The sequence below is a fragment of the Microcebus murinus genome, chromosome 6, assembly GCF_040939455.1.
Source record: "Microcebus murinus isolate Inina chromosome 6, M.murinus_Inina_mat1.0, whole genome shotgun sequence".
NCBI lineage: Eukaryota > Metazoa > Chordata > Mammalia > Primates > Cheirogaleidae > Microcebus > Microcebus murinus.
This window is the reverse complement of record NC_134109.1, coordinates 40,220,371-40,244,686: the sequence shown is the minus strand read 5'-3', so window position 1 is coordinate 40,244,686 and position 24,316 is coordinate 40,220,371. Positions and strand designations below refer to the sequence as shown.

The 24,316-nt window shown below is 39.4% G+C and overlaps 1 protein-coding gene across 5 annotated transcripts in view; it reads left to right on the top strand.

The window, feature by feature from the left end:
* The window catches only part of DAAM1 (dishevelled associated activator of morphogenesis 1), a 166,944-nt gene continuing 142,628 nt past the window's right edge, over nucleotides 1-24,316 (top strand). For 2 of the 5 annotated variants that reach the window (XM_012785657.3, XM_012785654.3), the window contains exon 1: nucleotides 1-125. Coding sequence is in view for 2 of the 5 variants with exons in the window: in XM_076003998.1 (XP_075860113.1) it covers nucleotides 719-946 (228 nt within the window). In the remaining 3 variants the exon portion in view is untranslated. Of the gene's footprint in view, nucleotides 126-167; nucleotides 269-531; nucleotides 947-24,316 lie in introns of those variants that run through there. The other 3 variants (XM_012785655.3, XM_076003998.1, XM_076003999.1) reach the window with 3 other exon arrangements.

The window sequence follows — 24,316 nt, the reverse complement described above, 5'->3', positions numbered from 1 at the left end:
GCGAGGAGAGGGTGATGTCACCTGCGAGTTGGTAACCTACGGGAGGCTGTGAAGGAAACTGTTTAACCGGATCCCATTGTACCCAGAGCGCAGAGCCGCCTTTCCAGCATGCAGGGGCTGCTCAGGTAAGGGGACGCGCCGCCTCGCCCGCCGCACTCATTCATTAAGTGGCACCGCGCGGTGGCGCGGGGTGGGCGTGCTGCGCGGGGCCGGGCGCTGCGTTCGCGGCGTGCCCTCCCGCCGCCTCCCGGAGCTCCCGGGCCACTAGGTAAATATTAAACCCGTCCTTCAGGTTGGGTCTGGGTGGGAACGGGATGCAGACAGCTCCCGGCTGCCAAGCTGGGGATGAGAAAATGGCTGCAGCGCAGCGCAGAGCCCGGCGAGCCCAGAGGAAGGCGCCCCCGAGGACGAGGGTCCCTCCCTCCTTTCTTTCTCAGCTCTCGGACGCCCGGGAGCCGGCCGGGTACCACTCGCCGCTTTGCTGCCGGCTCCCGGGGCTGGGGCTGCGGGCTCTGCGGCAGCGTCCGCGAGCCCCTGGCCCTGCGCCTCGGAGAGCGAGCACCCCGAGGCAGGCTCGCTGCACACGGAGGTGGCGACGGGGAGGGAGGGACCCGTGTGCCCCTCCGGCCCCAGCAGAACCCCGCCACCCGGCCACCCGCACTTCAAGCCCCTTTCGAAAGGGGCGGGGTGACTGTGGTTCAGGCAAAGTTGGAGTTAAATGTGTGACGGGAGTGGAGGGAAATGGGGCGTTGCAGGGGAGCGCGGGGTGTTGGCGGGCAGCGGCGAGGGGAGGCTGCGCCGCCCGCGGACCCGGAGCGAGGCGCCGCGGAGCGCTCCTGCCAGCCGGCCCTCTCCGGGGAGCGCGCCGCAGCCCGCCGGTCGCTCCCTCGCGAGGAGCGCCCGGGCTGGGGCGCAGCGCGTGCCCCGGAGCCTGGGCCAGGAGGAGGTAGGAGGGTTGGGGTGTCGGGTAAGCTAGCGAGAAGGCTCGCCGTGGGGCAGGACGGCTGGGTGATCGGGCTTACCCCAGCGGGTGCCGAAAGCCAGCTGCCGGCAACCCGTCGGCTTGCCCTCCGACTGCAGAGTGCGCGAGGCCCGGAACTCTAAGCTCCCCTGGATTTCCTTTCCCTTGCCGTAGTGCCGTCATTCGTTCGTTGATTCATTCATCAAACCCTGCTAAGGTCTCTTCTCAAGTTGCTCACAGCCCGGGTTTGGGGTGTTCTGTCTCCTGCCTCATAAAATATTTTTTGTGGGTTCAGGAATGGAGTGCTGCACTCCATTGCCCCCTCCCCCGCCTCCATCCTCAGGAGAACGCCAAGAGCAAACGCCGCCCGTGACCGTTTTGCTGTCATTGAGCTGGTAGTTTCTTGAGGTTCGAGCACAAGACCCAGTGAATTGAAGCGGAGTTTGCTTGCAAGATGAATCCCGTTGCCATGGCGATCTGCCTTCGGAATCTTAACTGCTGCCACTGCTGTTTCGATTCGATGTGGCTCTGCGGGCAGCTGGGAGGGCGTGGCCAGTGGGTGTGGTCAAATGCTTGCCCTGGGCCCAGCTGCTCTTTCCTCCTCGCCCCGTGCGCAGCCCCGGGACTCTCCCCATTCTCTCGTAAATAGCTTGGACACAGTTCTTAGACCGCTTTCCCTCTGGCGTGCCATACCTCATCTCTCCACCTTCCTCCCTGAAGCTAATTATTTGGCACCTTTTTCCTGAGGCAAAGTCTGAAAATTACAACATGAAAGATCTCTTTTCCCTTTCAGGCTAGCCGGATCCTTTTCCCAGTAAAGCAGCTGATGGTGTTGAAGGCAGCTTCCTCGAAAGAGGGTGCTCTCCCCTACTCTGCATACAGGGAGCTCCCTGGTCACCAGTAAAGGTCCTTAATTTGCCCTAGGTACAGCTGACTGGAAGTGATTAGGGAGAATTAATAACTGAAGTTGAATTTTGGACGAGATCGGGCGCGTTCAGGGTGGTGTGGCCGTAGACTGAAGTTGAATTTTGGAAGTCAACTGTCATCCCTTGTGGTTCTCATAAATCGAAATACCAGCCTAGAGGATGCAGATCCTTGAGAGTGAAGCACTCAGGCTCTGTCACTGCCGGCTACTCCACTCTGGAGTTAACCCTTTACCGCCCAGGACCTCGGTGTCCTCATTGGTAACATGAGGAGAGGGGTATACAGGGTTTCATAAAGTTGATTCTAGGTATAAAATCTTGTGATTCAAGACTTGGATATTGTCTTTTATTTTTCTTCTTCTTCTTCCTCAATGTAATCTGAAGATGAGGGTTTAAACCCAGCTTCTGACACTATGGCATTGTGTTAATATCTCAGCCTTACTCGTATGGCAAAATAGCCTGGTTCTTCATGACTGGTACTTCATCAAAGTAGACAAGGCAATATTACTATTTATAATATTGTTTATGTTACCACTATCCCAGTATATGAACTCTTCTAATTAATACAATTCTTGATGAGTGCAGTTATTTGTAACCTAATGGCATTAAATATAGTTGAATTATACAAATATTTTGTTTCTACTCTGTTTTCATTTTATACCAAAGTGCATTATCACAGAAGTTGCAGTTTTGGGGGAAAGTGTGTATACATTGAGTGTCTATGAATGTGCATTCATGTGTAAGTAAATGCTTGGGGAAGCTGTGTGCCAGGTGTTCGACACTCATCATCTTGTTTTAAGTAGGTGATTACATCCTGATGAGAAAACAGGGTCAGTTGTCAGTTACTCTTTGTTTTTATCTTTAGAACTTATCATTAAATAAGAATTTTCTTCATTTATCTGTTTGTCTACCATATTAGATTATAAGCTCCTTGAGGGCAGGGTCTTTGTCTTGTCATTTTCTGTCTCCACAGCATTTAGCAGTTTGTTCATTTGTAGGTCTTTAATAAATATTTGTTGAATGAGTATTAAGTAATAGACCCATGATTAGAGATCTAAGGTCTGTATTCTTTCTGCTGATAGTTTTGTCATCCATTGTAATGTTTTCCTTTGCTTTTTGTCAAGCGTTTTCTTTTTGATATAACCCAGAAGTCCTGTCTGACATTAAAGACCTTCTGTGCATTTGAAATATAGAGATGTATTTTGTAATTATTTGCTTTTAAAATACATTCACTCACATAGACTATTGTTTTCTAGTTATAATTTCTTATTATCCCAAACCAGGCACTTCTAGATTTCTCTCAGTTGTACTATCTTTGTCCCAGATAACTTTCCCAGGAGGTATATGACAGATGAATAGAAAGAGAGACCAAGGCTCTCTCTAGAGGCTTTTGCGAGGCCACCAATGGCTCCCAGAAGAGCTGGGAAACAATAATCCCCTTACCTGAGGTAGAGTTGTTCTGTGAACAGGATCAGTTGTCCCAGGTTGACTGATGTGAAAGAACATTTGTCCAATATTTGTAACATTGTGTTATCCAGTAGTTGGATTCTTTGGATTTTCAGCAGTATAAATTAGTGAGGAGGTGTGATAGTGGAGAGGGCGTTGTGGGTCACATGCTTGGGTGGTGCTTACAGGAGTTCAGTGAATAGGTGCTAAAGAATTTGAATCCTGGCTTTCTTGTTTAGCGGACACGTTCTAGGTGTTAAGAATGTGTGTGTATCTGTGTAGTTTTATTTGAGCTACTTTGTTTAAAAGGCTGCTTTAGTGTTGATACTATAGTCCTCAGAACAAATATGTCAGAACAAGCACAACACAGTTAAGATTGAAAGTGTTTCATTTTTGTAAATATTTTGGGGATGGTATAGAGTATGAAGAGAATGTTGAGGTTTTCTGTGAAAACGCTTTGAAAGTTATAGCTGTTAGAGCAGAGGAAATAAGCTTTTGCAACAAAGCTTGGTACCACTGAATGCCTTAGGTGTTTGGTTCAGGAAATAATCACAAAGCTTGTAACTGCTGTGGGGCTCATGGCTTCCAGCCATGCTCTGGTATTTCCAAGTGTTAAGTCTATCCTTTATACTGTAGGAAACAAAGCAAGATGGCTGCCTTATGTTAGCAAGCTTGTTTTCTCTCTAGAGGGGTGCGGCACCTCTTTGGATGAGAACATCTTCCCTCTTTGGATGAGGAACATGGACTACTGTCACTTATTTTGGTATTGCAATTTCTGACTCGGTAATGGAGGAAATCTCCTAAGTGAACGTCTATCTTAAATACTCATAACATCCGTTCTTAGTGGTTTCCCTGAGACCTCAAAGTTGAGAGGCAACTGATTGCACTGGTACTGTTTAAGAAATTGGAAACAAAACAAAACAAAAAACAAACAAAGAAATTGGTACTGAGGGCAGTTTCTCTATGTGGCTTGGGGATAATATCTGGCTGGCTGATCAGGCTGGGACAAGTTGGGGTGGAGGCTACCTCTCTTGAAGGTACATTCACTTAGCAAGTGTACTGTCTTTTATGTAGATTGTGTTATTTGGAGTGGCTGATGCTGCTGACAGAGACCAGAATTGAAGGATGGACCTAAAGTAACCCCACTTCCTCCAAGCTAACACCTTGTTAGTACCCCCACTGAAAGAGGGACAGATGATGATGAGGTGCAAGTCGATTTTGGTGACCTACATTCCACTCCAGCAGACTCTTTTTGCAGTCAAAGGAAAAAAAGTGTTACATTTTAATTTTCTAGTACCCTTTCCACTGTTCCGGAAGCAGAGAACAGAGCATTTCAGGAAGAGTTTGTATTCATAGTACACGAGTTTGCATTCATAGAACATGTATCTAAAAATGAGCTAAATGTTAGTTAAATCCTAGGAGCACAGCCAATAAGTGCACAGGGCCTCCCCAACTCTCCACACCGGGTTCATCTGGAGTTACCAAATATACACAGCTTTGGTGAGCTTATTTTCCTTGTTGATGCTTGAGTGTTCCTAGGTCTTACCCTTCTCTGTGACTTTCTGCAGTAATGGCTGCCCTCATCTGGTATGTGCACCCTCTGACTATCTAAATTCTCTTTGTGCTTTCAGATCCAGCTCAGATGTCATAGCTTCCAGGAAGCCTTCCCTGCCTGTCCCAGCTTTCACACTGCCCCCTTCCTCCTTAGAGCCCTAGCCTGACCACACAACACTTATAGCTAATGTGATACTAATAGGGCATATGAGGTACTTACATCATGCCAAGTCCTTTCTAATACTTTACATAGGCTACATCACTGACTCCTCACAACTATATAAGGTGGGTACTTTTATCATTATTTTACAGATGAGGAAACTGAGGCATGGACAAGTTAAGGAACTTGGCTAGCTAAGACTACATGACCTATAAGTGGCAGATTAGGTTAGGGACCCAGGCAGTCTAGTTCTTTGCATACTATACCATTGCCTGGCTGCTGCTGCTTTTTTTTTTTTAATGGAGTTTCTTTTTTTTTTTTTTTTTTTGAGACAGAGTCTCACTTTGTTGCCCAGGGTAGAGTGAGTGCCGTGGCGTCAGCCTACCTCAAAGCAACCTCAAACTCCTGAACTCAAGCAATCCTACTGCCTCAGCCTCCCGAGTAGCTGGGACTACAGGCATGCACCACCTTGCCCGGCTAATTTTTTCTATATATATTAGTTAGCCAATTAATTTCTTTCTATTTATAGTAGAGATGGGGTCTCGCTCTTGCTCAGGCTGGTTTCGAACTCCTGATCTCGAGCAGTCGGCCCACCTCGGCCTCCCAGAGTGCTGGGATTACAGGGGTGAGCCACCACACCCGGCTTCTGATTTTCTTGCATGTTATTTTTTTGTTTTCAACTTGAGTTGGAGGGATCACAGCTTCTTTTGTATCTCTTAATTCTGAGACAGTGTTGGGTCAGTGAGTCCTGGGTTGATTGAGAGTAAAGTTGCTTCTTCATTTCATGCGTTCTTATAGTCTGATTTTCTAGAACAGAAAAGGTTGTGTGAGATTAAAAACGTTGCATTTGAGTATTTGAATGACAAAACTTTTGAGCTCTCCCCTTTTTGCTATGTGAATGATAGGCAAATTATTTGAAAAAGGAAATGCTCTTATGTCTCTAAATCTATTTAGAGCCTGTCCAGCATTGGACCCTATTTGTTAAGTGAGAAAATTTTTCAGTAGGTTGAATCCTTCATTTGATAAAAGATCTTCTCACCCAGAACAGGGCCACAGAAGCCAGCATTGAGAGTTAAGAGAGTCCATAATTTCTCACTTTCCCCTTTCCCTGTTGTCTTAACATAAATTGTGAAAGCTCTTTTATAAAGAAAATAAATGAAAACTTGAGCAGTAGTCAAACATGTAATCTAATATTGGATATCATTAGATATTAAAATAAGCTCCCCCCAAACCTCAGAAGACTTTTATTTCTTGTTACAGTGGAGCAAATTTGGTGCCAAATAAACAATTGCAATTCTTTTAAAACATAGCCACCATTGTGAATTTAATGTGGAAAACTAGGGAAGTAAGTTCAATGTCCAATGTAGTTGGTGTGATATCCTGACTTACAATAGATCTTTTCCTTTTGGCTTACAACTGTATATTGTGCCACTTTGACAATATTTAATAAAGACAATTGACTAAAACACAAGGAAATAATAGGAAAGCTAACAGCATATTGCCAGGAAGGGAAAATGAAAACAAGAGGCTTGTTAGGCATTATATACTCAAACATAGTATGTATTCAACAGATACTGACTTCAAATGCTTTTTTGTCTTAATTATTCATCTTGTTACACTTCCTAAGTATGTCATTCACCTTTGGTAATACCTGAGCTCATTTTGTTCTATAAATTGCACCAGGATTGGAGTTGAAGTTTACCTATATTTCACCAGGCACACAATTAAGGTCACCTATTAAACTGGTCTTTGTCCTTTTTATTTCTAAAAAAAAAAAAATACCTGCAGAGTATTTGAAAAATGTTGCCCATCTGATGGACTTTCTGAATTTTGACTTACAAGAGTAGATAGCCTAGATCCTAGCTTTGAGCATTGTTGGGATAATACAGATGTCCATCTTTTATTTTCTGAGATGACTTCTTATATTCTGGCTTGTTGGCTAAGTTCAGTTTTTTAGTGATGTACAAACTAGATTGAGGGCATGAGTTAGCTTTGCCTTGTTTTGGAGCCACAAACTGCACCTGTAATTCTAGTCAGCTTTTTTTTTTTTAACTCATGCTCTTGGCCACAACGGGGAGTAGACAGTAGGTTGTGGATGTATCAGTACACAGCCATCAGAGCAAAAGAAGGTGCCATATTTTAAAATGAACTGGTAGGGGGCTGCATAAGTTAGAGGCAGGGCTTTGCCAGCAGTTTGCCAAGGAACTGTATGCTTTTGATGGGTGTTCTCCTGCAGAGATTGGGTCAGGACTAGAGGTAGCTTCCTAAAAGTTTGCCAGAGCCCATAGCCTTGGTCTTAGAGGAATGACAGATGTCATCAGTGTGTATTTTGGTGCCATTTCTGGGCTTTACTCCTCTATAAAGTTCTGCATATTTGCATCCAAGAAGAAGAGAGAAGGATGGTGGCCAATGTCATTTACCAGATGAGATGGATTGTTCCTATGTGCCTAGGCTTAAATTTGTATTTGTTTCATAGAGATTTGGTAAAACCAAGTAGTGTTATGACTAGACATGAGTTAAATTAGAACTTGCAATTCTGTAACAAAAGAGTTAGACTAGGGGTTCTTCTAAATCCTGAGAATTTATTACAAACCTTATTGTAAGAAGTTAAGGAAATAAAATGGACAACTTAAACCATTTGAAGGACCTTGCTGCATTCTCTACTCATGCAAGTTAGTGCAATTGTGGATACAGAAAAAGTCATACAATTCTGTTCGAGGCAATTGATTATACATTTTTTTTTTTTTTGAGACAGAGTCTCGCTTTGTTGCCCAGGCTAGAGTGAGTGCCATGGCGTCAGCCTAGCTCACAGCAACCTCAAACAGCTGGGCTCAAGCAATCCTGCTGCCTCAGCCTCCCGAGTAGCTGGGACTACAGGCATGCGCCACCATGCCCGGCTAATTTTTTCTATATATATTAGTTGGCCAATTAATTTCTTTCTATTTATAGTAGAGACGGGGTCTCAATCTTGTTCAGGCTAGTTTCGAACTCCTGACCTTGAGCAATCTGCCTGCCTCGGCCTCCCAGAGAGCTAGGATTACAGGCATGAGCCACCGCGCCCGGCTGATTATACATTTTAAAAAAAAGGCATGCAGCTACAGTTAACCAAGTATTAGTGACTGTTGTTTATTTAAGATGATGGTGGCAAAAGCAACAAGAGTTAACATTTCTGTTTTGTTTCCCCATCCTGTTTGTGTGGCAATCATATTTGCATTAGAGGTACTTTGCTCAGCACTCAATCGTAATATGAACTAAAAGTCAGAGAGGATCTGGAATTAATGCTGGAATTGAAGCTTGTGGCTGACACTGACTGCATTGCAGCATGTTTTCAGAAGGTTAGATGAACAGGCCTGCTGTCATATTTTTGTATTTTAAAAATCAAGAACAGAGATTGAATTGCACTAGAAGAACTCTATGACCCATTTAGGGCTTGAGATTCTGTGAGTAGGTGACACTTTTAACTACTGGTTAAGGAACTAGTAGTTAAGTTCCTAGAACACAGTTCTAGGAATTGTGGCAAGAAACTGCCTTGCCTATGACATTTTCTGTTAAGGGGTTGATTTAAAACATGTAAATTTAAATTTTAAATTTCACCCAGTTTCTTTTCAGGCTGTGACTGCAGTTACCTTTCTTCCATATCTCACCTTTCCCTGGATTGTAATTTGCCAGTTCTGCTCTCCTGGCCTCCTTGTGGCAGGGTGAGATGGCTGTCTCCAGTCTGCCAAGGTCTATATCTCAAGAGCCTCAATCATCGACCTTAAGAAGCAGCACGTCATCACCCTTAACCCTCTAACTGAGAATATGGAGCTGTGAGGCAGCAGGGAGAGGGTAGCTCACATAGTAATTCTCCCCAGCTCAGGTTGTTTTTCTGACGGAGCAAGTTGAGGGAAGTAGGTGGAGGGGAGGACAGAGGGAGTTACTGGGTTTCACTTATCATTTGTTTCCCTCTGGATGGCCTTTGTTTATGCTGTCTCTTCAGGCCAGGAATTCCACTAACAGAAAGCACACATACATGCAAGAATTCATACCGGGGCTTCCTTCTTGTGTTTCCATTTGCTGATTTGGCTCTCTTTTCAACAGCCTGATCTGAAAGGAGGGCTGGAGATATTTAACCTGCTTGTGGTGCTTCTGGTGATGTGGAAAAGAGATCTTAAAACTGTAACTTGGGGCAAACATGTAAATGATTTTTCTGATGGGGAAAGAGGATAATAGCAAGTAGGTTTAATTTAATCTCTGTGTATTTCTTTAGTCATGAATACTTGACACCTTGAATGAAGAAATTTCTTCACCTTTTGGTTGGTGCTTTGCAATTGCACAGAGGGTGGATAAGCAAGCAGTTGATTTTAGGCTCAGATTTGGGTAATCATGGTAATTCCTTTAAAATTCCTGAGCCTCTGTTTCCTCATCTGTTAAACATAGAATAAGCTGTTTACTGGGTAAAAACTTTGAATTTTTGTGAGAACAGTATCTTCTTAAAATAATGACCTCGCTTATATGACATTGTGGTAATATCAAGGTATCATATGCTGGGTTTCCCTAAAATGGACATCAGTGAAGGGGAACTCCATTTTTTCACCTCCAGAGTTTCCAACTTTGGCCCCTGCCTTGGCACAATGTACCTGAGACCACATTCTTGTCTGCAACTAAATCACCAAGATCTGATCCTTAGTATATTTTTAACTGAACAGCTCAGGAGTTTCCATAGAATGTAAGAGATGAAGCTAGACAGTATCTTTTGGTGATCATCCAGTTCTGTTTAAATTGACCATCACTTTAAACCAGAGTTTGACCACCAGGAGTTCACAGGGTGAATGTAGCCAGCTGTCATGTTTTGTTTGGCCAGCACAGTATTATTTTTAAAAATGGAATGATACTTAGTGAGCCTTTATACTGATTTGTCACAGACCTTACAACATCCTACTGCCTAACGCACAACCATTTGGCTTATGTGATATTTCTTTCCCTCCTTGGCCCTCGAAGGCATTGAGTTTGTGATTCCTATTTTAAACTGAATTAAATTGGGATGAGAGTCTCTTCAAAGGCGTATCTAGCAGTGGGATGGCAAAATGACCCATTTTTGTACTGTACTCCAGGATTTCCCAACCTCAGCACTATTGAGATTTGAAACCAGATCAGTCTTTGTTGTGAGGAAGGCTGTGCTGCACACTAGGATGTTTAGCAGCATGCCTGGCCTCCACCCATTAGATGCCAGTAGCACCCCCTCTTCCAGTTGTGACAACCAAAAATGTACCCAGACATTGCCAAATGCCCCCTGGGGGCAATATAACCCTGGTTGAGAGCCATTTGACAGATTTTGGATGGCCTGAAGACTTTAAACATTGAACTAGGCTTGGCTATTTTAGGGATAAATTGGAATTCATCTGGGAAACCTAGCTACCCCGCTGTTTTTATTTATTTGGGCAGTTGGTTAGAGCAAAGTAAAGGTCAGTGGATTGGACCCTTTGGGGTCACTTCTCCATTCTTCCATGACCACAGCCTGGGAGGCCAGCCACATTTTAAGGACATGTATTTGGTCACAACAGGAGACTTTGTGAGACACTGATGCTGGGTCAGGGTAGGCCCACCAGAGCTGGCGGGTAAACAGCTTTGAAGCCCGTGGCCTGTGTTGGCAGGTCAGTAATGTTATCTGTGGATAAGGCAGATGAGGCTTTGGGGGAAAGGAAAGGCCAGGTCTGTCATTGTCCAAGAGGAAAATGCTTTTGGGGGAAAAAAGGTCTTCAGCCTTTAAAAATGATAGCAATGTGGGAAGAGCTCTGAAAAGGATTAACAGAGGGATGTTCCATTTTTTTTCCTTCCCCAAACAAGAATGTTTTTAAAACTAGACTCTAAAACTTGGGCTTTGGTAACACTTGCCCTGCCTTTCAGAAAAACATTGATATTAATAAGATTGTCAGGGTACAAAGTGAAAATGTAAGATTTTAATTAACCAACCCATCCTCCTTTCTTGAGCAACTAATGCAAAGCTGAGGCTTGGGGAAGCATACAGTTTCAGTTAAAATGTAAAGGTATCAGTTAAAACATAAAGCAGAGTTCCTTTTCAGAGGGATAGGTGCGACTGCCAAGGGAACCCCACTCCTCTTCTACTCTATCTGGTCTTACAGTTCTCCACCTTGAATGGGCATCATAATTTTCCTTGGTGGACATAAAAAGTGGAGATGACCAGGGATGCTGATTCAGTAGATCTGGGGTTGGGCCCCGATCTCCACGATTTTCAAAGCTCCCCAGGTGATTCTGACATTTAGCCAGAATTGAAAACAAGTGGGAAGAGCAAAAGATCTTGGGTTTGGGAAATGCGGTTATGGTTGCAGATGTGTGCTGGGGCTGGCTGCCTAGCTAGTTACGTGCACATCTTTGCTTTTGTAAATTTCACATCTATTTTTGTGTGAATATATTTTTTACTGTTTTAGAATTTTGAGTTTGTCAAATCGAAAGGTCTCTTACATGTTATATAGTGTGCACTGCTGAATACACTGAACCTCATGCTTCTAATAATCTTGACACTTTGTTATATTTTGGCAGGTTTAACTCTAAACCTATAGAGAATTAAATTTACATTTTAACTTACTGTTTAAAAGGAAAGGAAACAGAAGCCACCCGATCACAAATGGTCAACAAATAAGCATCCTTGACATAAAACGTGGGTGAAAGAGTAGCAATAAATTGCTCTTCCTAGCTTCTATTCTAGAAAAGAATCTAAAGAAGTCTGGAAAGGATCTAGGATATTTCAAACTCTGTGAGCTTCCTATCAGACTCTCCTCTGGCTTCATAAACATGGAGTAGGTTTGTTTGTTGCAAGTTTCCTTCCTTAGCCTATGCTATGTGCCAATGCTACATTCCTATGTAGAACCTTGTCTTTGGCCCAGAGTTATAATGACCAAGTGGGGGTTGGGAGTGGGGAATAGAATAAATTTTTTTTTTTTTTTTTTAAGATAGAATTTCAGATCCAGACTTCTAGCAAGCATAACAAAGGCAAGGAAATGACTAATTTTTAGGGGAAAATATATTGGGCATTTTATGGACTTTCCTATAAGCCTTGGAAACAACACGTTAAAACATCGTTCATTTGTCGTGAAAAACTTTTTTCAATGTTGAATGTGAACATTTCAGAATGTTTTATGTTTTTAGAGAAATCTTCAGTTTTTTCCCCTTGTAACACATAATTTTTTTTTTTTTTTAAGAAATGGGATCTCCCTATGTTTTCTAGGCTGGTCTTGAACTCCCGACCTCAAGCAATCCTCCTGCCTTGGCCTTCCAAAGTGCTGAGATTACAGGTGTGAGCCACCACACCTGGCCAGAAATTTTGTTTTACTTAAATATTAATAGAACTCAGATTATCCTGTCTTTAGCTCCTGAAATAAACAGATTACCTTGTTCAACAGGTGAAGAGTTCCCCCAATGAAAGGCTTTCTGCTTTCATTGGCAGTTGGTTTCATGTTTTGTTTATTTGGAGTATATCCATCTTTTCAAAGGAATGTTTACAACATCAGTTATAGTAATCAATACTCTAATCCCAAATCAGTTTTTTCAATATTTGTTATGCCTATGGTTAAATCTTTTATCCTCATTTCTTTTCTTTCCAAAATGTTGATTTTGAGTCTTGGATGGCCAAGGTTTTCTACTACTAGGGAAATTTGTTAGCATGACATAGTGTTGAAGAAAGGGAGGGCAATCTTTTTTAAAAGACAGAATATGAAGTTTCTTTTGAAGGTGATGAAAATGTTCTAAAAGTAGTAGTAATTGTTATACAATTTGTGATTATACTAAAAACCACCAAACTGTACATTTTATATGGATGAATTTTATGGTATGTGAAGTATATTTTAATAAATCTATTTTAAAAAACATATTAAAAAGAATCAGACCAAGTAGAACCTTAGAAACAGATTTTTAAGCCTTAGGGATAATATTACTTACTTTTCCATTTGTTATCTTCATGTACATCTCAATTTTTCTTCTAATTAAACAGATGTTTAATATTTGCAAAGAATAGTTGTGATAATTCCTTAATAATTATGGACGATCTGAAGTATGGAAAACTTTGTTATAAAGAAATTTTTGTTGTAGTGGAATCTGGCCCATGCTTTTCTGATACTTCTTAATCATGAGCTTAGGGTATTAAAAGATAAAAAGCCTTGTTCTACTTTATATCTGCTGTGATAATAAGCTAAGGTTTTGGAGATGCATTTGGTCTAGTCACAGTTTGCTTTAAACTTGTTCCATTTGATTATTTTGCAGGATGTTTCTGCTCTAGAAGTCTTCATATTGTAAAAAACATTCAAGTATGAACTCTTGTCTCTAAAGCCGTGTGTTGCATGAGAAATATTTCATTTATCAGTGATTAGGTAGCTCAAGTTTTCTCATATTTGGATTTATGATCCTCTAGAAACACTGTATTAAAAGTCAAATTGCTGAATGTTTAGATACTTGGTGCCAATGGGATCATAAACCCATGCTCAAAGGTAGGCCTTGAGATGCTATGGTACTAGTTGATGGTAAGTTGCTTATCCAGGCACATTAGTTTTATTGTTGCATAATAAATGACCATAAATTTAGTGGCTTAAAACTATACCAGGTCAGAAGCCTGGGCATGCTGTGGCTACACTCTCTGCTCATGGTCTTAGCAGGCAAAATCCAGGTGTCAACCAAGGCTGCAGTTCTCATCTGGGGATCAGGGGCTTCTTCTAAGCTCACTGGTGGTTGGCAGAATTTGTTTCCTTGTGACTCTAGCACTGAGGATTGCTAGCTGTGGGCAAGGGACTGCTTTCGTTTCCTAGAGGTCACCCACATTCTATGCCATGTGGCCCACATTGGCAGCTCACAGTGTGGGTGTTTGCTTTCTCCCACACCAGCTGGAGTACCTCTCTCTGACTTCCTTTTCTGCAATCAGCCAGAGAAAGGGGTAATATGAAAGGACTCACCTGATTAGGTCAAATTCACCCAGGATCATCTCCTTTTGACCATATAAAGTATTAATACCTTAATCACAGAAGTGGTATCTCATCATAGTCACTGGTTCCACCTACATTTAAAGAGGGGTGAAGTTATACAAAGGGAAAGGTATTGGGACATCATTTAAAGTTGTATGTGTCATACCAGGCAATACACATTATGGCCATTATACTCTTGATTATTAAAATGAAAACACAAAATCCAAAAATCATCAAAATAGATGGTACCTCACAATGCTTCAGGACCCCCTCTGTCTTTCTAAAATGATTCTCTCTCAGACTTATTGCTTCTAATTGCTACCTTTTTTGTTTCAAGTGGAGTGAAAATGAAGAGTTTTTGAAAAAAGTTTTATTGAAAATTTTCCACATACATGCACATATAGAGAGACTAGTATAACTAGTGTGAGAATCCTCTCTGTACCCACAGCTTCCACAATTATCAGTTCTTGACTGAGTTTTCATATCCACCTTCAACCCCTTTCCCTCAACTCTGGGATTATTTTAAAGCAAGTTCCAGACATCATATAATAGCAGCTGTATATATTTCAGTATTTTAGTATATATCTCTGAAAAACTAGGACTCTTTAAAAACACAAGTAGAAGGCCATTGTCATATCTAAAATAATATCTAAATGTATATTCTTTAACAATCATGAAATATCTATTGAGTCTTATAGTTTCTTCTTTTATTAACATTTGTTCAACTGAGTATTCAAATAAGGTTTGTATAAAGTGGTTTCATATGCCCCTTAAACCTCTCTAAATCTATAGTATTTTTCCTTGCAACTTGTGAAAGAAAACTCAGTTACTTGTCCTGTAGAATTTCCCACAGTCTGGAACTCATGGCACAGCATGTTTCTCTGTTTCCTCTATTTCCTGTAAATTAGTTATAATAATTGACATCTTATACTAACTATCTGGTCACTAGAAGTAGAAAAGCTATTTGGTAGATAATGTGTTTTGGCATTGTTTACTAGATCCACATGTATATAGATATTTCAAGAAGTGTATACATTTAGGAGTAAAGCAAATGTGTCAGGTTTTTTCAGATTTCGGTTATTAAGAGCAATCTAAGTGTTATACACAGTGTATTAGTGCAGTTAAAATTAAAAACATAAGATAGATACATTAATGTTTGGATTTGATCAAACCTTTGACCTAACTTTTTTTTATTGAATCAGGTTTTTAATTTTTTAAAAGAAAAAAAAATTCTTAAAGGAGAAAGGCATTCTTGGTTTTGACCAGATTTTAAAAATTGAGGTCATGAAATACTTGCTTTTTCACAGTGGGCCTTTTCTAGTTATTTTATTAATGTATCTGTAGGCTCTCCAAGGACACGTCCGATGTCCTTAAAGAACATGGTATGCTATATTTAAAAACCTCACCATTGAAATCTTCCATTTTAAAAAATGTAAAACTTTATATTGTTTTAAGAGAATAATTTTATATGATTGCCACTGAAAGAAAATAGAAGAGGTTATCTAATTTAAATTTAAATTATTTTAGAGAAAAAGATAGCCTTGGAGTGAGATAAGTAAGAACATAAAAACTTAGAGGATGGCAAACTTTTTCTGTGAAGGGCCAGATAGTAAGTATTTTAGGCTTTGTCCCTGCCAACTATTTAACTCAGCCATTGTAGTGTGAAAGTACCTATAGACAATATATAAACAAATGGGTGTGGCTATAAATAATAAACTTTATAGCCATTTATAGCTTATTCTACTCTAACTACAATAAAAAATTTTAAATAAAGTTTTTAGTAAAACTTTATTTACAATACAGGTAGTGGGCTGGATTTAGATAAGAGTTGTTTGCAGAACCCTGCCTGAGAACACTCTGGTCTCACTGTAGAAAAGTAACAATGGTTGCTTTGTGACTACTTGAAATTATGTTTCTCATATAAAAACAATATTTCATGTATAATAATTGTGAGCATTTAAGAGCAGGGGCTTTCATGAAAATATTATATATACTTTAAACAACATCTACTTTATTAACACATAAAATATAATCAATAATTCAAAAGAAAACACCTTTTAGACTAATTTAGCTTGGAGAGTACCCAAGAGTGTGTGCACCTGTGCAGGCCACACTTGCACAGTCTGGCCTGAGAAAGACAGAGACAGGAGAGAGGAAGAGAGAGACTTGATTTGAACCAAAAAGTGTTCTAAACTATGTGAAAATGGTGAACCTGTAGAGATTCTTTCTCAACCACTCTTGATACATGTAATTATGGGTAATTCACTTATCTTTCTGTGCTTCAATATCTCACCTATAAAATGAGATATACTGACACTTATTCTACTCTAACTACAACAAATATTTTTAAATTAATGGAAGATAGAGCACCTTCTGGAATGTGTGATGTTAACTGCAGAAACTCATTAGAAGTAAACTATTCTAAGGAGGAGACTAGTAAGAAGTATTGGAAATCAACTCTCATTTCCTAAATGTCTGACAAATCAGTTTGTATTATTTTCAGCTACATGTAGCACAAAATACTGTAGTACACTTAGGAGTGAAAGTAGAGTCTTGACTGAGTTTGTTATGTTGAATTAGTAGAACTTATTTACCATAGCTTACATTTGTTTTAAAACATAATTTGGTTAATTATTTAATCCCTCTTCTTTATTTTTATTAGTGTCATGCCCCATATACAGAAACTGATCGATTTTGTAGATAGCTGGTGCTAAAGAATAATTTTCGGAGAGTTTCAAAATAAGATTCTCAAAATTCTAAAATAAACACATGCCAACAATTTTATTTAACTCACTAATTAATGAGGGAACCAGTAAGATGCTAAGTCCCATTCACAGGAGCATTTGAACAGATATATATGTCTATCTGTCTCTCATCTATCCACAATCAGAAATGCTAAAATAAACTTGTTACTGTATACAACGTGGGTTAGTATTCTCAAGGACCATCAAATGTAATGTTTGGTCATCTTTTCTATAGCCGTGTAAGGTAATTGTATCACTACCAGACAAATTCATTTGGTTTGCTATGGGCAAGAGCCATTACATCACTGTGTGGTTTTTGCAAGTTAATTCCTGCCCCTACAAAACTGTGAAATAGCCTGAACCAGTAGGCTTTCAAACTTTTCAGTTTTAGGACCAGTTGACCCTATTAAAAATTGAAGACCCCAAAGAGACTTGAGTAATATATATATCATATTAGAAATTAGAATTGAAAAACTTTTAAAGTAATATATTTATTATATTAGAAATTAGAGTTGAGAAACTTTAAAACTATGAATTCATTTAAAGCATATTAAGAACAAAAGCTATTTCATGTTATCTATCATCTGAGTGATGACTTCATGGGGATTGAAGCTTCTGGAAAATTCTGTATACTCGCTGACAAAATGAAAGTGAAAATTATAAATAACATCTTAATGTTATTATGAAATTAGTTTTGAACTTCACAAACACGCACACTGACTGAAAAGTTCTGTGGCTCTCCAGGGCTCCTCGAATCACACTTTGAGAACCACTGGCCTAATTAAAAACAAAAAAGTCAAAGATACTCCCTGGAGGGCCTGTTAGACCACAAATAGAAGTCCATTGAGAGGATACCTAGTAATCTGTTTTGCCCACTTCTAAATGTTGGTTTTTTTCCTGACAGTAGTCCCTTCTCTCAGAAATGTTGTCCTGCCCAGCATGGGAAATTTTCAAGGACATTCTGAAACTGTTAAGTCAGAAACTTATTTTATTTTTGGTTATAATATATAATACAGGCTCACTGGGGCAAAAATGAAGAAAATAGGAAAATATATAGAAATAGAGAAAAATTTTATGAAGTTTGAAAAATATATATTATCTGCACTCTTTTGCATCTTTCCCCTAACTAAATGTTGTCATATGTGTTTTTCATGTTATTAAAACTCTTAATAAATTTCTTAGATGACTACATTTATTTCCATCTTATGGATGATATAATCATTTTCCTATTTCTCCATTAAAATTATGAATATCTTTTCTATGTTTTAAATTATTTTTAGAATAAATTCTTAGAAATAAAATAAATGAGACAAAAGGTATATAATTTAAACTTTTTTTGGTAAGTATAGATGGTCCCCAACTTACGATGGATTGACTTATTATTTTTCACATTATTATGGTGGGAAAGCAATATGCATTCAATAGAAATTGTGCTTAGAGTACCCATACAACCATTCTGTTTTTCCACTTTCAGTACAGTAATTAATAAGTTATGTGATATTCCACACTTTATTATAAAATAGTCTTTGTGTTAAGTGATTTTGCCCAATTATAGGCTAATGTATGTGTCTACCTACCTAATGTTTGAGGTAGGCTAGGCTAAGCTATGATGTTTGGTAGATTAGGTGTATTAAATGCATTTTTGACTTAAAATATTTTTAACTTATCATACAATGGGTTTTTTGGATATAACACCACTGTAAGTCAAGGATCATCTGTATTGCCAAATTGTCCTCCTCCAGAAAGGTTTTGCCCATTAACACTATTGAATGCAATAGGGCATTAAAGCATCTTTCATTTCACCATTGCCTATCATGATATTATCTTACAGTTATCTATGATTAAACAACTGGCAAAAGCTATCACATTGTATTTTAATTTATATTTTAAAAATTTGTTAAATAGAAATTTTCTTCCAGGCCGTTTTTATTTTTCCTTTCTCAAATGCCTGTTTGCCCATTTATCTATTTAAATCTCAATGTTTTTGAACTGATCAGAAAAGAGATTAATTAGCAATGCAAATATGAAAGTACCAGAATGTTTCATAAGTACATTAAACAATCATGAAACCCCTTGGAAGGAAACTGATGAGATCTTCAGGTATACTTAAAATGACCTAAAATATCTCTCTGTGATTGAGGATAGTTTATAAATTGGTACTCTTGGAAATTCTGATCCTTCAGTTAGTTTTATAGAGTCCAATCACTTGGTATTCAAATGGTGCATAGGAATGAACAAATCAGCTAGGGAGAAATATTCATCTTTTCCTATGCAGTTTTGCATAATTAATTATCTTAGCATACTCTTCCTTGTTATCTGGAGGGAAACCTGAGACAAGCTTCTGTCATTTTATTGCTGATTTGCATTTCCTGGAGTTTGCCTTACTGGTTTCTTTCTTTTTTTTTTTTTTGAGACAGAGTCTCACTTTGTTGCCCAGGCTAGAGTGAGTGCTGTGGCATCAGCCTAGCTCACAGCAACCTCAAACTCCTGGGCTCAAGCAGTCCTACTGCCTCAGCCTCCCAAGTAGCTGGAACTAGAGGCATGCGCCACCATGCCCGGCTAATTTTTTCTATATATATTAGTTGGCCAATTAATTTCTTTCTATTTATAGTAGAGATGGGGTCTCCCTCTTGCTCAGGCTGCTTTCAAATTCCTGACCTTGAGCAATCCACCCACCTCGGCCTCCCAGAGTGCTAGGATTACAGGCGTGAGCCACAAGCCCTGCCTGGTTTCTTCATCTTAGAGGTTTTTTTGCTGATGGTGACACTTAAGGAGAAGGCCTTTCTGAAGGCATGGAAGCCAGGGAGATAACATGTAGTTTTTCCATTGGACTAAACTTGTTTGGAAAATAAGGAGGTAGAACAATGAAATAATCCAAATGTTATGAGGGGACAGGGAGAAGTTTATATATTATAGTGGTTTGTATGATAAAAGAAATGTTATACCCAGTACATTTTGTTTATAAATGGTATTGTAAAACAGATACTCAAATGCTTAGCTAAAAATTTATAGCATTGCCTATATAATACTTAAATTTTACAAAATGCTGTACTCATCATAGTCCAATTTTCTTTATGTCAATATTTCATAAGTCAGTATTGTGGGAGAAATGGGTTTTCTCTTATGTGCTTTAGGTCTGTTCTAATTTAAACAGAGAAATAAATCCTCTTCCAAGCATTAGAGAGCTTTATGTTTGAAATTTTAGAGGGTTATTGTAATCCCAGTAATAGAATATAATGCAGTGTTTCCCAGCATACTTTAAAGAAGACAACTTATTCAGTATTATGGTTTTGTTCAGATTTTATTTTCTGGGACTCTATTTTGAATTTCCCCACCTATCTGTCTTCAAGAAGTAACAAACAAATACATACACACTTATACAAATCCTGTGGAACTGTCTGGAAAGGCAGGTTTTGGCAGGTAGGTTCCTGTGCATTTGCTTGGAAAACATTGTTTGACTCAGTGGTATAGCAGTTGTTACAAGAGGATTCTTTAGAGCAAGGATTAAGATGCTGAGGATGAGGTCACATTTGCTCTCTCCTCCCGAAACATTAATTCATTATCTTCCTAAGCCTGGAAAAAGTGAATATTTCTTTCTGATTTGTTTGTTCCAAGGCACCTTTCAAATACCAAGTGATTGGACTCCATAAAACTGACTGAAGGATCAGAATTTCCAAGAGTGCCAATCACCTTTCTGAGTAAAAAAATCAGACACTTTACTCACATTCTGTGAATAAATGACACCTTTACAATGTAAAATGTACCATGAGATGTTTTATCTGAATTTTCTATGTTCTTCACTTATAATGGCAAAATCTTGTGAAATATCTTTAATATGAAACAGAGTAATGATTATAAACAGCCTTTTTTTTTCTGTGGCTGGTAAAGTTCTGGACTAAAAGTATTCAAACATATTTTTCTTGTTAATGGTAAGGCGCTCCATATTATTTTATTAACTTCTCAATAATCAATTTAAGAAATATGAAACACTTATTTTCTGATTCAGCCATTCCCTGTTAATTCTTGTTATAAAAATTTTAATATGTGACTGGATTGGAATATGTGACTGGATTCACATTTCGTAACTTTCTTTATGTAGGTTTCATTTTTTAAAGGAGTAGATCCTAAGTGGATCAAATATTGACACAATTTCTATCATAAAACATCATTAATTTTCTACCAAGATGGGTAGCTATTATGGGTTTGTGTTTACTAAGGTCCTCAAATGTATAATTTTTCTTATATTGGTCTACTGAAGAAACATTTTTAATACCTAGGCTTAAAAATATGTGACAAAGTATATGATAGAGTAATGCCATAATTCATTTAGTATCATCATCTGGTTGGGAGGCATAAACTTGTTTAAAGTGAGAGGTTTTTTGTTTGTTTCGTAAATAGTGTAATACTAAACAGAAAGTCCTTATATTATCAATTGTCACAAGGTAAACAAATACAAGTAATTAAGTCAAAATTGTGAACCTCTTATTACAACTCAAGCTGTAGAAAACTCTCTAGTTTTATAGTATAATAACAGAATCAAGTGTGGATTCAGTTCTCTGCTTATCTTCACATCTAAGATAATTGTCTGACATAGCCTGGCCTGCCAAATACAGGAGACACGTCCCTTCCCCCACCTGCTGTTCTCGACAAGGCCATGGCAGACAGTGCTTATCAAATGTGACATTCTTTCCTAACCGGCTTGGACAGGGCCTCAGAATCCTGCTCACAGCAATATTCTAGTAGCCACAGCTAAATGACAGGGGGTCTAACTAGCTTGGCATGGTAGGTGGTAGAATCTTTAAAATAAAAATTTAAAAAAGTCCACAGTTTGCATTTTTAAGAGATTAATTTACATTGTTTAATTCAAGCAAAATATTGTTTCTTTCTCTGTAGCAGTGACTCGGATCTTTTATAGTGTGATGATTTCTTTTTCATTGCAAAAAAGAAATCAGACTCCCACATGATCCTGGATTCCATTAACACTTTAATGGATTACAGTTTTATTAATCACAGCATATAAATTCATTTGGAAAAATAGGCACACATATGTGGGAGACATTTACATGCTTATGAATGAAGGACCCCATGTAATACCTTTGGGGTCCCCTTTCCCACTCCTAAGAAATGAGGATCAGAAACCATTACTTTTTACCACTCTGTCTTTTTTCCTTGGTTTCAGCTAAAATTCGGAAAAATATTTTACTAAAAGTAGGACCAAGTTTTTGTTTTCAGGGAGCTTGTCAGCAGTGTTTTTACCATGTGCTGTAGAGTCCCAAGATTCCAGGAGGTACCTTGGGGAAGACCCCTCCCTTCCCCCAAACCCCTTCCAGTCTTAAGCAGCCTGTCTGCTTCAGGCTCTTATATCTGTCAAAGTTCTCCGTGAGATTTCATTTCTACAAAGGATTACACAGTTTAAAAAAAAACCCAAAAAAACCCCACACCCATCTTGTTTCACACATGATTAAATGCAATGCCTAGAGTGTTTCAGGGTTACCCTGTTAACACCAAAGCAGGATGAAGACTCCAATTATCTGACTTGCAGGCCACTGTTTGTCCCTCTACCCACTGCTATTCCTAAAACTAAAGGAGGGTGTAAACTGACACCACCACCAGCTGTGAGTGCAGCACATACTTATATGGAAAGAAAAATTGTTTATGTTGTAATACCAGGGGACTCAAATATATTTCCGCCCTTAAATAAAGGGTTACAGGGGTATATATTTGTAAATGCTTGTCTTGTTTAAGCATGGCCTTCTCTCACTATTTAGGGTAGGTGGAGGAATAGTGAAGCTTATTCTTTAAAATTTTATTTTAAAGCAGTAAAGAGCTGTTGCCATGGTCAGAAGACAGTGTTTCTCCCGGTGCTGTCTCCCTTCCCTGTTGTGTTTGTAGCCTACCTTGCTTGTCCTGATTTTAAGCATTGTCCAAGCAAAATCTTCTGTTTTCTAGATTTTGCTGCCCATCAAAGGGCAATCTCAGGGCTCTTTTCTCAGCAGTGGCCACCTATTTCCATTATTAAATCAATATGCCATCAAGTATCAGCTAAATATAACACTCAACATACCCAATTTTGGCTATCTTTTTATGCCTGTGGTGCTAGCACAGAGCCAATATCCCTCTGAAGTTCACTGCGATTCCCAGAATTGTTTACCTCGGCTGACTTCGTAAGGTTGAGGCGGTGGTGACCCAGGATGACTGGAGCAGGTGTCTGGTGACAGTTTGCAGAGGGCGCTGTGTAGACAACAGCTCTGCACCTGGTGTGGGAAGCCTCTTCCTCTCTCTTGTGTATGTTGGTTTAAGTTCATTTGGATCACTGTGAGAGATGGTAAACGTTTCCTGTTCACAGTCATCCAAGTTGGCAGGGTCAAGGCAGCGCTGACTGCTGTCACAGACCCCTGACAGGCGTCTTCCTCCCTTGGTGTCCTCAGGAAGGTCATCTTAGTTGTAGAGATGTTTTTCTGTTAGCTGTGGCAAAGCCAAATGTCTCACTTTAGGTAACGGTTTTAACCTCCTTCCTGTCCATATAATTGAACACATCTGCCCCAACCTTGTCCCAGGCAACCACTGGTTTGCTTTCTGTCTGTATGGATTGGCCAGTTCCAAGTACTTAAGATAAATGAAGTCATTCAATATATGGTCTTTCATGATGGGCTTCTTTCATTTTGCATAATGTTTTTAAAAGTTCACCTATGCCGCAGCATGTATCATCATTGTTTTTTACTGCCAAATGATATTCCATTTTATGGATATACCACATTTTGCTTATTCACAGACATTTGGATTGTTTCTGTTCTTTGGCTGTTATAAATAATGCTGCTATCAACATTTGTGTATAAGTTTTTGTGTAAATGTGTGTTTTCACTTCCCTTGAGTAAATACCTAACAATGGAATTGCTGTGTGCTATGGAGACTCTATGTTTAATATATTGAGGAATTGCCAAACTGTTTTCCAAAGTGACTGCATCATTTTGTATTCCCACCAGCAGTAAATGAGGGTTCTGATTTCTCCACATCAAGGTGTTTTTTAAAAACTGTATTTTTTTGTGTTTACAAAATGTTTCCTCTTCTCTTGGTGGGTGAATGAGCAGGGAAATGATCATTTTGGAAGAAATGAAACAAATGGAAATAAATTATTTTCAGATTGGCTTAATGTAGCTCTAGAAACCTTTCAGCCTTGAGCTTACAAACCTTCCTGTTTGGCTGGATATGACATTACCAGGAATTTTACTTTCCTGCTTTTATTCTCCCTGGAGAGAAAAAAGAAATATGTCTTTTCTCAGCTAGACATGGAGGGTTCAAACAAACATAAAGGACCCCAGAGTTATTCACAATTCCACGAGAACATGTACTTGGTGTGTGCCCACAATGGTTTCTCTCAAGTCATTCTCTTGGCGCTTCTTCTGTGCTGTTCTCCACCAGAGCGTAACATAAGAGCTGAATCAAGGTCTGTTCAGTCGGTGTTTGGAAAAGAGATGGTGGCTGGAAGTTGGTCAGCTGGCTCAGGGCTGTTGGCAGGCCTGCCACAGACCATGCTTTCTGCAGGCGGCCGCCACTGCAGGCTTGTTAAAGACCTGCACCAG